The sequence below is a fragment of the Perca flavescens genome, chromosome 8, assembly GCF_004354835.1.
Source record: "Perca flavescens isolate YP-PL-M2 chromosome 8, PFLA_1.0, whole genome shotgun sequence".
NCBI classification, from domain to species: domain Eukaryota; kingdom Metazoa; phylum Chordata; class Actinopteri; order Perciformes; family Percidae; genus Perca; species Perca flavescens.
Window position 1 is genome coordinate 6,052,779 of NC_041338.1, and position 12,056 is coordinate 6,064,834.

Genomic DNA, 12,056 nt, shown 5'->3' on the forward strand with positions numbered 1-12,056 from the left:
TATATATATATATATATATATATATATATATATATATACAGTATCTTACAAAAGTGAGTACATCCCTCACATTTTTGTAAATAGTTCATTATATCTTTTAATGGGACAACACTGAAGAAATGACACTTTGCTACAATGTAAAGTATTAAGCTTACAGCTTATAACAGTGTAAATGTACAGTCCCCTCAAAATAACTCAACACACAGCCATTAATGTCTAAACTGCTGGCAACAAAAGTCAGTACACCCCTATGCCAATCTCTAGGTATGGTGAAGGGTATGTGATGATGTGGGGCTATTTTAATTCCAAAGGCCAAGGGAACTTTATCAGGATGCATAGTATCCTGGATCCATGAAATAACTGGCCTTTAAAAATCAAAATCTGCCTGCCTCTATGGGAATTTAACATAGGGGGTGTACTGACTTTTGTTGCCAGCGGTTTAGACATTAATGGCTGTATGTTGAGTTATTTTGAGGGGACTGCACATTTACACTGTTATACAAGCTATAAACTTAATACTTTACATTGTAGCAAAGTGTCATTTCTTCAGTGTTGTCCCATTAAAAGATATAATGAAATATTTACTAAAATGTGAGGGGTGTACTCACTTTTGTGAGATACTTATATATATATATATATATATATATATATATATATATATATATATATATATATATATATATTGTATATTTAATAATAATTCCTGTTAGAGGTTTGTGTTTGTATGATCTCCTGAATGACCCTGGAGTCATTTTGCTACAAACCTTAGACAACTTCCACTAGCCTGGATAGACGCACCATTATGTACGTATTATAGAGCAGGAAAGAGAGGTGACATGTAAGAGATCGGAGTAGGGAATGCAAAGGAAACGATCTAAGGTGACTACCATGTGAGAATAGGGAGATAAATCAAAAAGAAAAGAAGAAGTGGAGAAAGAGTAAAAAAAAAATACTTAGTAAAAATACTAGGACAAAAAAACTATCATTGTCATGTCAAGACAGTCGTCTGGACAGGAATTGATGATGCAATAGTAGGATGTCATCATGTTCGTTGGCAGTAAGTGCTGCACTGACACGAGAGACAACTTATTTTTTCTTTCAATCGTATTCTCTCTCCCCCTTCAACCTTCTCCTGCCATTTCACCCCTTTTTCTATCTCTTTTTTCCCTATTTTAATGTATCTTATCTCTGCCACCTCATTCTCTGTCTCTCTCTCTCCGTTTCTCAGCCAGTTAATTGGTGCTCGTGCATTAATGAATGCAGATCGATCCAGGCCTGACACGATGCACAACCCTATTATCATGCTTTTATATTTATGGCTGGTAATTGTAAGGGTGTAGTTGACATAGTGTGTGTGTGTGTGTGTGTGTGTGTGTGTGTGTGTGTGTGTGTGTGTGTGTGTGTGTGTGATTGACTGAGGGGGTGGCAGACAGCCCAGGCACAACAAAATGTTCTTTATTCATACAGTGTGTGTGTGTGTGTGTGTGTGTGTGTGACCACAGTCTCATCCTTCCAAAGCCACTGTCACAGCTTTATTAGAGCTATACATCACTCGTACACATCACACACTGACCTAGCGTGTGTGTGTGTGTGTGTGTGTGTGTGTGTGTGTGTGTGTGTGAGTGTGTGTGTGCGTGCGTGTGTGTGTGTGTGTGTATGTGTGTGTGTGTGAGAGAGAGAGAAAAAGATATAGTAATATAAGTAATAAGATAGAAAGAGAGATTTGTGTCCCTTTCAGACTGTTTTCTGTTAATGCTCTGCCAACTTTACATGTTGACAATAATGTCATCCTAGCAATTTTCTATATCGCTTAGATATGAATGAAAGCTGTCACAATGCCAGTGAAAACACACACAAGATGATGGAGTCTTTTGTCGGCGGAAAAAATGACTGGACTTTGGTACAAGGCCTAAACTAAAGAACTGCTCTACGTGCTCCCTGCACCATATTTAACAGAGCTGCAGTGCAGTAAACAATCTTTTGTCTTTTATATGATACATAAAGTCCTGACATGCTTTTTACATGCCAAAAGCCTAAATTCACACAAGCACTGTGGCTCTGTCTGTTAACAGTCCCGTTATGTTGTAAAGGTGCTGTAGGTAGGCTTGCAAAGATCCGGGACTTAGGCGAAAAATTTGAACATCAACAACTTCTCAGTCCCTCCCCCTTTTCCGCTAAAGCATAAAACTCTTAAGCCCCTCCCCCAAATAGGGAGAATGAATGCGTGTGCATGAGCAGTGATTGACACGCAGTTAGACCCCCCACCCCCCCGCGGCCCTGATTGGTGCATCTGAACAGAGAGCGGTGGATTTTTGCAAATCGCACTACAGGCTGTAGGTGGTGCCAGAGGAGCCGAATTCCCTTTTTCATGTAGTTCTACTCAAACATGGGGTCAGTTTCAGCAAATATGAGAGAAAGTTAGTTTTATAAGTCTTACCTACTGCACCTTTAACAGAGTCAACGTGCCAGAAGGCCATTATTTGAACTGGCCCAACAAGGTTACAGATTCCCGTTCTGACTGGCACATATGTAAGCAAGACAACAAGGGAGTGTGTTTAAAGGGATACTTCACCGATTAGCATTAAGCTTTGTATCAGTAGAAACTCGGTAGTATTTTCGAATGACCGTGCTTTCCTCCCTCATGTCCCCCTGAGACGATAGAGCTCTGTATTGTGTCTTGAAAAAAGCCTCTGATGACGCAAAAATCGTCATTTAGCATCATCAGAGGCATTTTGGGCCCGAGGCTATGGACTACAGCCATAGTACAGCCAGCTAGTTCCACATGTTTTCAACCCACCCATAGGGGGTGGGACTGTCACTACCCGATGCGAGTTGAGTGTCAGCCATCTTGAAGCTAAGCTAACAGTCTCTCTCTTTTCTACAGCAACCTTGCAATTATATGCATTTAAAACTACCGCCAGGATACATTGGTACAGATCGGAGAATATGCAGGAAACTTTATTACAGACGGAATACTCGACACACTACGCAAGCTTTGCCTGCTACGCAGACCAGGACCTCAGCCTGCGGTGTCGCTTGATGCCGCTAGCCGGGGAAGGGGGACATAAAAACGCGAAACAAGGGCAGGAGTTTGAGTTAGGTGGAAGGCTAACGCTAGCCAGCCACCTTGTCCCATCCATCCTGCTTGCAAATGTCCGCTCATTAGACAACAAACTGGACTACACCCAACTTCAACGAAACTCCCAACGCGAGTTCAGAGACTGCTGAGTTTTTGTTTTTGTGGAAACATGGCTGAACAACAGTGTACGGGACTCCGCTATCCAGCTACCAGGCCTGCTAGCCTTCCGAGCAGATGCTGCTCTGTCGCCGGGTAAGACTAATGGAGGTGGGCTGTGTTAACACGGACTCACGGACGAATACGGTGCTTGTATCAAACTACTGCTCACCGCTGGTGGAGTTTGTGACTGTTAAATGCCGACCATTCTACATTCCACGCAAATTCATGGCTGTGTTTATACTCTGTGTTTACATCCCACCAAGCGCTAATGCTACCAATGCGTTAGCTTAACTTTACGGAGCTATCAGTGAGCTGAGCTCCAAAGTGCACATCCGGATGGACTATTTATTGTTGCTGGTGATTTCAACCACGCAAATCTCAAGAAAGTTCGTATATTTTACCTTCACCTCACGGTGTAATTGCACTTTATGTATAGTCTATAATGTGTGTGCACTAAATGTAGCCTGTCTCGTATGTCATTTTCATATAATGTCGTTTTTATATATTTTAAATGTGTAACGCCACCGTGAAACGTTGTTTCGTTTCACTATATACAGTGTATATGGTTGAAATGACAATAAGCCCACTTGACTTGACTTGACTGCACTCTGTAAGCGGTAGGCGTGGCTTGGGAGTGGCCTCGTAGGGAAGCGACACAAGTGCATTCTGGGAGTTGTTGTTCATCCAAATGAGCCAAAAACACATTTTCTGGCTTTTCTCGGTCTAGAAGGCACCAATTTCTAAAAAAAAATCACATTTCTACTACATAAATTTAAATACATATTCATCTTTCCAGCGGTGAAATATCCCTTTAAATGGTTGACAAAAAGAAAGAGAGATTGTGTGTGTGAGTAGTGTGTGTCATGTGTGTATGGAGGGACAATATGTGTGTCTGGGGAAGGGGGGGAAGGTTTGTAAGTGTGAGTTTCACATGGCTGAATAGTTGGGTAGGTGAGAGGGTGGATTTTGTCTGCATGGTTTGTGTGTGTGCTGTGCTTGTGTATGTATCCGAGCGTAACAGAGTGAGGGATGCTGGTTTCTTTTCTTTTTTTCGGCCATCCCTGTCTCAGTTTGGAAGCATTACATGCACACTGGAAAGGGACCATGTCTCCCCCTCCCTCTCCCTGTCTCCCTCTTCTGTCTGCCTTTCTCTCACTGGTTTAATCCCCCCTCCTATCTATCTATCTATCTATCTATCTATCTATCTATCTATCTATCTATCTATCTATCTATCTATCTATCTATCTATCTATCTATCTATGCCAGTGCTCTTTCTGTTTCCCTCTCTCCTCCCTTCCCTTTTTGTCTATGTGATATGATGATCTGGACGTTAATGAGGCTAACTTGGAGGCTGTGGTTGCACCTCTCTGTACATACATTGTTCTTTTTAATGTCCGTCATCTGCATTGTAGGAATATTGTGCTCAGCTTGACATTTTGGGTGGGGGAGGAAGAAGTTGATATTTTTAGACTGGCCTGCTTTACTGTAAGTCGTTCTGCTTGATTTGTTGCAAGAAAAGGGGTGGATGTCAAATAAGATGCCTGTTCATGTATGTATGAATCTGTTTTTTTTTTTTTAACTTAATAGTTATGTAATAACCGCTAAAGGTTGTAAAGAAATATAGACAAACTAGAAATCATTTAAAACACATCACAAACCCACTACACCCTCCACCTCTGTCACAATTGCTACATTGCCCCTGAAAAGCCTCCACAAAAGAGGTGCCAAGGTGGTTTCAATTGTGCACTTGTTTCCTTCACTCACCTCGAGTGTTCTCCGCAGCGATGTCAGTTATTGATGATGGCCGCACCGCAGGACGAGATCCACATCTGGTGTTTTGAATGTGTTGAAGGGATTGGCTCGTTTCCTTCACTGATTGAAGATCCTCGTAAACGGCGCTAATAAATATTAAATCAAGATAGATCCTAATAAAGCAGTGTTTTTTACCGTAAGACGCCTTCACGGATTATTGCAGTTACTTTAAAATTGGTGCACTCAGCTGAATTGTCCAGGGAAATTATCGGTTATCCTCAAAGATGTCAATATTGTGCCGCCCTGCAATATATACTGCAGGAGCTGGTGATAAACCAATTGATTTAAACCACTTATTTACACTGCAACTGCTTTGTCAATTAGATTCTCCACACATTAGCGTTTTCAGTCGAGATATGCCTTCAGTTAGGACTGTGCAATTGATCAAATATTTGATCTCTTGAACGATCACAAAAACAATGTAATCGAGAAAAACGGTTATGTTGCGCATTACGTTTTGCAACTAAACTCTTCTTTTTTTGTCTTGTGTTCTGAATGACACGCAGCCTTTCACCCCTCCCGAAGGCTAAACTCACTCAGCCAACAGTCAGCGAGGTCCTGTTGGTGGTGTCTGGTTGCATTAGAAAATCAAAGTGAGTGAAGACGGCGGAGGGAAAGACACGTTCGGTGAGCAAGAAGGCGAGAAATTTCCCAGTTCAGGTGTTTTCACCGTTGATTTCTTTTGAACTCGTTCACTGTTTTTTAAGTTAAAAAAAATGCAACATCTTTCCGTTAGTCAATGAGTAATTTTGTTAAATAATCTTGATTTCAGTATTGAGTTTTTCAATAATAAAGCAGCCCTACTTTCAGTCCTTAAATTCACTTTGAAGCTACAAGTACAGTCTGAAACTTGCTGACTTTGGTGACCTCTCCTTGTCCATGAGTAGTGTTTTTTTTTTTGTCACTGTCTTAAAGGCTGTGACTAGTCTGCTCCGCACTACAGAGGGAAGACGGATATGAAGCAGAAGAGGGAGTAAGAAACTGTCAAACTGAAAAGTGGAAGTTGAATAAACATACAAATATTCCCATTCCCATTTCCCCCACAGTATAAGGTGTTTTCAGCAGGAGCCAAGTTCAGGTCGGGCAGCCAAAACAAAGCTCTCTTATGGCTCCGCTACTGTACATAAACATACTGCACATAAATAGTAGGTAGGGTATATACAGTAATAGACTATATCGACGACGTTTCAAGTGCTGCCCGAAATTCCGCCGGATGTCCCTCATTCGGTCGGATGTCCGTTACGATTTCTTACCCATCTTTGTGTTGGCATTCTAAACTCTGGTGGATTTCTGAGGACTATGGTTAACTGCTCCTCAGATCCCTGCAGGGTAAATCCAGACAGCTAGCTAGAATATCTGTCCAATCTTTTGAATGTACACGGTCCACCAAAACAAGTTCCTTCCCGAGATTATTTTGCAGCAGCACCGTGGCGCTTAGATGGTTTTGGTCAACTCACACCAAAACCATCTAGATTGATGAATAGCACTATGGGGAAAAGGAACAATATGTATTTTTGTTTGTGTGTTTTGAACTGTCCCTTTAAGGCACTACATTTATTTTGCCATGACCTGTGCTATGTTTCCACCATGATAATTAAAAAAAATGGTTTAAGTACAGTCTGAGTGTTTTCATCAAATTCACAGGCTGGCTGTTCAGAGCAAAACACACACACACACACACACACACACACACACACACACATACATACACATTCAGTCTAAGTCGCTATGTTCAGTTTGCTATTAAGAGGAGTGCTGGACCAAGAGAGCTCTTGACTCTGACAGGCTCTCCATCTCCTGCACACACACACACACACACACACACACACACACACACATCCTCTCCCTCTCCTGACCATCAGGTAGAATGAGGTGGATAAGTGTATAATTATGGGATGTTTATGACTGTGTTCCATAACTTAGCAACAGTTTTACTATTACGTACTTTCAGGGGGAACGGAAATATTTTGATGTATTAAGAGTTGTGTTTGATCTGAGCTGCACTGTGGGATGATGGAACTTGAAAACCCTGCATGCTGTATAAATAATGTAAAGAAACAAATGCATTGCTCACATAGACTGGGTGAAGTCTGAAAGCATTGCCCCTCTAAACTGTTAAATCACAGTTAGCTTCTTGTTGTCTTTTATAAAATGGCAATAACATACTACTGCATAGAGATTTTTTTTTTTTTAAAGCTTTGTTGTGAGGCAGATCTCTGAGTAACATCTTTAAGATGCACGTCAGTATGGAACATCAGGGTTTGTAATGGATGCATCTTGGCAGTGGAGACGAGAGTTGTAGGAGTTGTTAGCTTTGCCTGTCATTGCTGTTTAAAAAAATGACATAAATGTCCCACAAGTCAATGTTTAAAGCGGAAACAGCAGAACGATTCCAGGTGGTGGACACAACATTATGAACACCTATACTATCTAATGCAATCCATCCCTCCATGTACGCAATCCGATACAATGAGACAATGTATCACAAATACTGTACATTTGTAATCAAAGTCTGCATAGGAATATATATATAAAAAAAGAAATTCTCTGATTACACCTTCCTAAATGTGAATATTTTCGAGTTCATTTACTCCTCTGTGTCAGTAAACTGAATATCACTTGATGATTGAGGACGTCATCTCGGGCTTTGGGAAACACGGCTCAACATTTTATAGACCAAACAACTAAATGATTAATCAAGAACATAATGGACAAATTAATCGACACTGACAATAATCGTTAGTTACAGCTCTAGTTATCACATCATAATATTTTCCAACAGTGATTTGTACCGATTTTGGAAGGCAAAGAGAAATGACGTTGTCTTAGTAAATGGCAAACGGACTGCATTTATACAGCACTTTACAAACACTCTCATTTACCCGTTCACACTAATACGCCAACAGCGGCAGTCTACCATGCAAACTGCTGGCCCAGTGCCTTGCCCACATGTGGACAGAGTTTTGGAACCACCGACGATCAGATCAGAGGACGAGCCACTCTACCTCCTGAGCCACAGCCGCTCCTGCTGAAAGGCACGTCAGATCAAAAAACACTCAGGGCCAGATGTATGTACGGCAACGAACGTAGCGATATCAGCGCCATGGCCAACCCGCAGAAAGCGCACGCTGTTATACTTCAGCTTACGTCGTATTTACCAAACCAGCAGTCGGGTAATCAGCGCCTTTCAGCGCTGAGTGCAGACTGGGATATTCCCACTGCTGATGCTATGTTTGAAATGATCCTAATGCCAATATTTGTAATGTAGCGAGGAGTTTAACAACTGCTGGAATGGAATGTAAACACAGAGTCGGAGATTCAATGTCATTTTTGATTTCTTCCAGTAATATTGCATGGCTGCTTAATTTGTAACGCTTAATGATTTTTTGTTCACTCAACTGAAAAAGTGTGATCCTTGTGGCAAAAATCCATTCAGCTCATCTCCTTGGCCTATGTCTTCATCTTGCTCGGATTACTGCTGCCATTTCACCAGGAGGCATATGCGAGGACATTTTGAGGGAATCTTCCACTTTCAGCTCCCATGAATGCATATGCATGACACGGAAAAGCTCAATTTGCCATTTTCAGTTCCCGCGACAGGCAGTCTGCGCTTTTACCTCAGTGCAGCCTGTTTGTACATACCTCGCCATGCTTTTACCCGCACGAAACAAATACGCCTGAAGTGGGCGCAAAAGCGTTAGTACATCTGGCCCTGTGTGTCTATGTGGCACTCACAAACAACCCTTTATAAATAGTCTTTACAATTGTCATTAAACATCTTCCTCTCTATATAGTGTGTACAACAGTCTGATGGGATTTGGGACACTTGTGAAGATGTTTAGCTGCTTTAGTGTATTCTCTTTCAGACATAATGATCAGATCAGTGATCCATCACACATAGTTTGTGCTTTTTGGCACTCTTTACCCTTCTTATACCATTTATCACATTTAAAAGGGAATAGGAGCCTCAGTTTACAAAGCAAGATGACGTAACTGACTCACAAATGGTGTGCTTATTTTCCTCTTCCTTAGGCTAAATCAGTCAGTGTACAACCACGTAGAGATGCAGTAGAACCCTGTGTTGTTTTTTCTTATTAAGGTACAGCGAGCGGGTTTGCTCACTGGAAAGCGAGTAATCTCACACGTTTTACAAAGCGTGATCCTGCATAAAGTGACATTTCTCCAAAATTAATTTTAGTTTGTTTTAGTACTGCATCGGTGCCAGGGGTAGCATTAAACCATTTCTTTAGAGAAGCATACGGAGGGAACCAAATACAGGGAGTGCTTGTTTTTCTGCTGTTGCTCAAAAAAAGAGAAGTGATGAAAGACACGTCTGGTGTGTATGTTGGCTGGCCTGGGAAGGGACGCATCACTGACAGCTACGTCTCTTTGTAAGAGGAAGGTGTTTTTCCCCATTGAAACATTTGTTGAATCAGACACAGTGTGTGTGTGTGTGTGTGTGTGTGTGTGTGTGTGTGTGCGTGTGTGCGTGTGTGCGTGTCTACATGCCAGCGTGCGTGTCTTTCAAAGTCATTGTTAAATCTTCTCCAAGTGGTTTTTGAAAAAGTGCACACAGTATATCTATTGATGACGTGCTGCCTGCACAGCACAAAGCTGCTCCACACAAATAACATATTCCGTTGTTTTATCATAACCACATGCATTGCTGCACATATTTCTAAAATTTTGCAGCTCAACTAGGAAGTCTAAAAATATCCCTACATTTCCCTGCATGTGTGGGAGAGTGTCTGACTGTGTTTGAAACCGTTCCTTCATTCCCTCGCTCACTATTCCCTGTATAGTGTTTATTAAATAGTGAACTATATAGGGAACGACCAAACGAGATTTCGGACACCCACTGAAAATATCGTTGCGTCAGTAGATAGTTTGTGTGACGGAGGCGGGCGCGCCCAGCATCATGTAAACAAACACAAAGTAAACAAAATACTTTTAATACGTCCCTGAAACAAACGGAGTGCTCCAGAGAATAGTAAAAGGTTGTATTGATGTTGCATGTTACATTTCCACTGTTTAGAAACCAAAGTCCCTCCATTTTTCCTTTTCAGTTTTCGCGGGTGCTTCTGCTTCTTCTTCTCCTCTGGGAAAACACGGCTGCATTGCATTGTGGGATACAGGAGTAAAATGTATTGTACATCGTATGTGTTGGTACACGTTTTACCGAGGATACGACACTGCACGATCTGTTCCACGCTAGCCTCCACCGGGAAGCTAACGTTAGTTTAGCTAACAGCTTATTTGGCTAACCGCTAGCTGACAGCTAGATTCAGTCTAACGTTAAGTCAAACTTAATGGGAAAATGGCTACAGCTAAATTAAGACTTTACAGTAATAACAATAAAGACAAGTATTGAGTGATTGTATTTGAAATGAGCGCAAGTAGAAGTGACGTAACAGCTGTGATATATGTTAACGTTTATTTTCAAGTTTTATTTGGAGGGTCTTTTAAAGTTATTACATGCTGTCTCAGCTAGCGGTTAGCTAAATTAGCCATTAGCTAAACTAACGTTAGCTTGCCTATGGAGGCTAACGGCAGACCCTTACAATCACCTAGCGGTCAGCCGAATTAGCTGTTAGCTAAACTAACGTTAGCTTGCCTGTGAAGGCTGTTGAGTGGAAGCGCGGAACAGATCGTGCAGTGTCGTAAATCCTCGTACAACAGCGCATGTGCGAACATCTTGCGCATGCGCAGAACGGATCGTGCAGGCAGCACGGATTGTGTACCGACAGTACGTACATTCAAATTAGCAGTGCATTGTGGGTATTTTATAGTGGACTATGTAGTGAATGAAATTTACCGTGGAGAATTCGAACACCACTACAAAATGGCGAACACACTGTGCACTATTTAGCATCTGTCTCATTTTTTCCCCCCCTTTCCACTCTGTAAACTGTCGGTTCTCTTCCGCCTCATCCAGGTGAGCCTGATGCACAATGGCTGGCCGGTGATTTCGGCGTTTGCCGGTGACCAGGATGTGACGCGCGAGGCGGCCAGTAATGCTGTTCTGATCCAGATGGAGAAGGGAGACCGGGCCTACCTCAAACTGGAGAGAGGAAACCTCATGGGAGGATGGAAATTCTCCACCTTCTCCGGCTTCCTGGTGTTCCCCGTGTAGAGGAAGAGGGAGAGGAAGAAGAGGAGCAGGGGGTGGAAACGAAAGGAGGAGGAGCTGGTGGAAGATGGGAAGTGCTGATGATGACGGGAGGGAAAAGGCAGACAGAGGAAGAAGAGGGGCGTGGGGAAAAGAAAAGGGACGTGAATAAGATGGTGCAAAAGAAGAGGGATCGTGACAACGGACTCTGTTCGGGACGCTGCAGAGGCAGGAGGGAGATGTTAGAGAGATGTAAGAGCATGGCACAGGATGATTATACAATGGTAAAAATGAGAGAAGAAATGATGAAGCCATTACATGAAAGTGTATGGGCAGCTTCTTCACTTCCCTTCCTCCTTTCATCTATCCTTTCAACCATTCTTTCCTCCCTCCGTTTTATTCAGTGGCTTGACTGCAGCTTTGGACAGCCAAAACCTTTTTTAATCTCTGCTGAAAGACGCAATTGATCATCTATATGTTCCAGAGTGTTCTAATGCCCAAGTACAACCCCTCTCCTCCCCCCCCCCCACACCACCACCACCAACACCCTTCCTCCCCATTCATTCATTCAATCATGCATCAATCTCTATCACCACAAGCTTTAAAAGAATGTTTCTTGAATAACTGCTCCCCACATCTCCCATTTACTGTGGACATATTTGTAGTCTTTTTATTTATTTATTTTTTTATGCTCGATATAAATTGCACTGATTTTGGATAAGCCCAAAGCCAAACTGGAATATTTATAGGGGAAACACAAAACTCCGGTCCCACAATCAGGTGCTACATTTACATTCCCCGTAAATCTGTGTTTTATAGTTATTATAATAATTATTGGATTTAAAAAAAAATAATCCTTCACCTCACAACTCATGTGCGGTACATAACTGTCGAGTT

General features: G+C 42.0%; 1 protein-coding gene across 1 annotated transcript in view; it reads left to right on the forward strand.

Moving 5' to 3' along the window:
* The window catches only part of cbln1 (cerebellin 1 precursor), a 28,836-nt gene extending 17,134 nt beyond the window's left edge, over positions 1-11,702 (forward strand). Inside the window, exon 3 of the mRNA XM_028586031.1 lies at positions 10,986-11,702. Coding sequence (XP_028441832.1) covers positions 10,986-11,183 — 198 coding nt within the window. The 3' untranslated portion in view covers positions 11,184-11,702. The remainder of the gene's footprint in view (positions 1-10,985) is intronic.
* Positions 11,703-12,056: the final 354 nt, after the last annotated feature.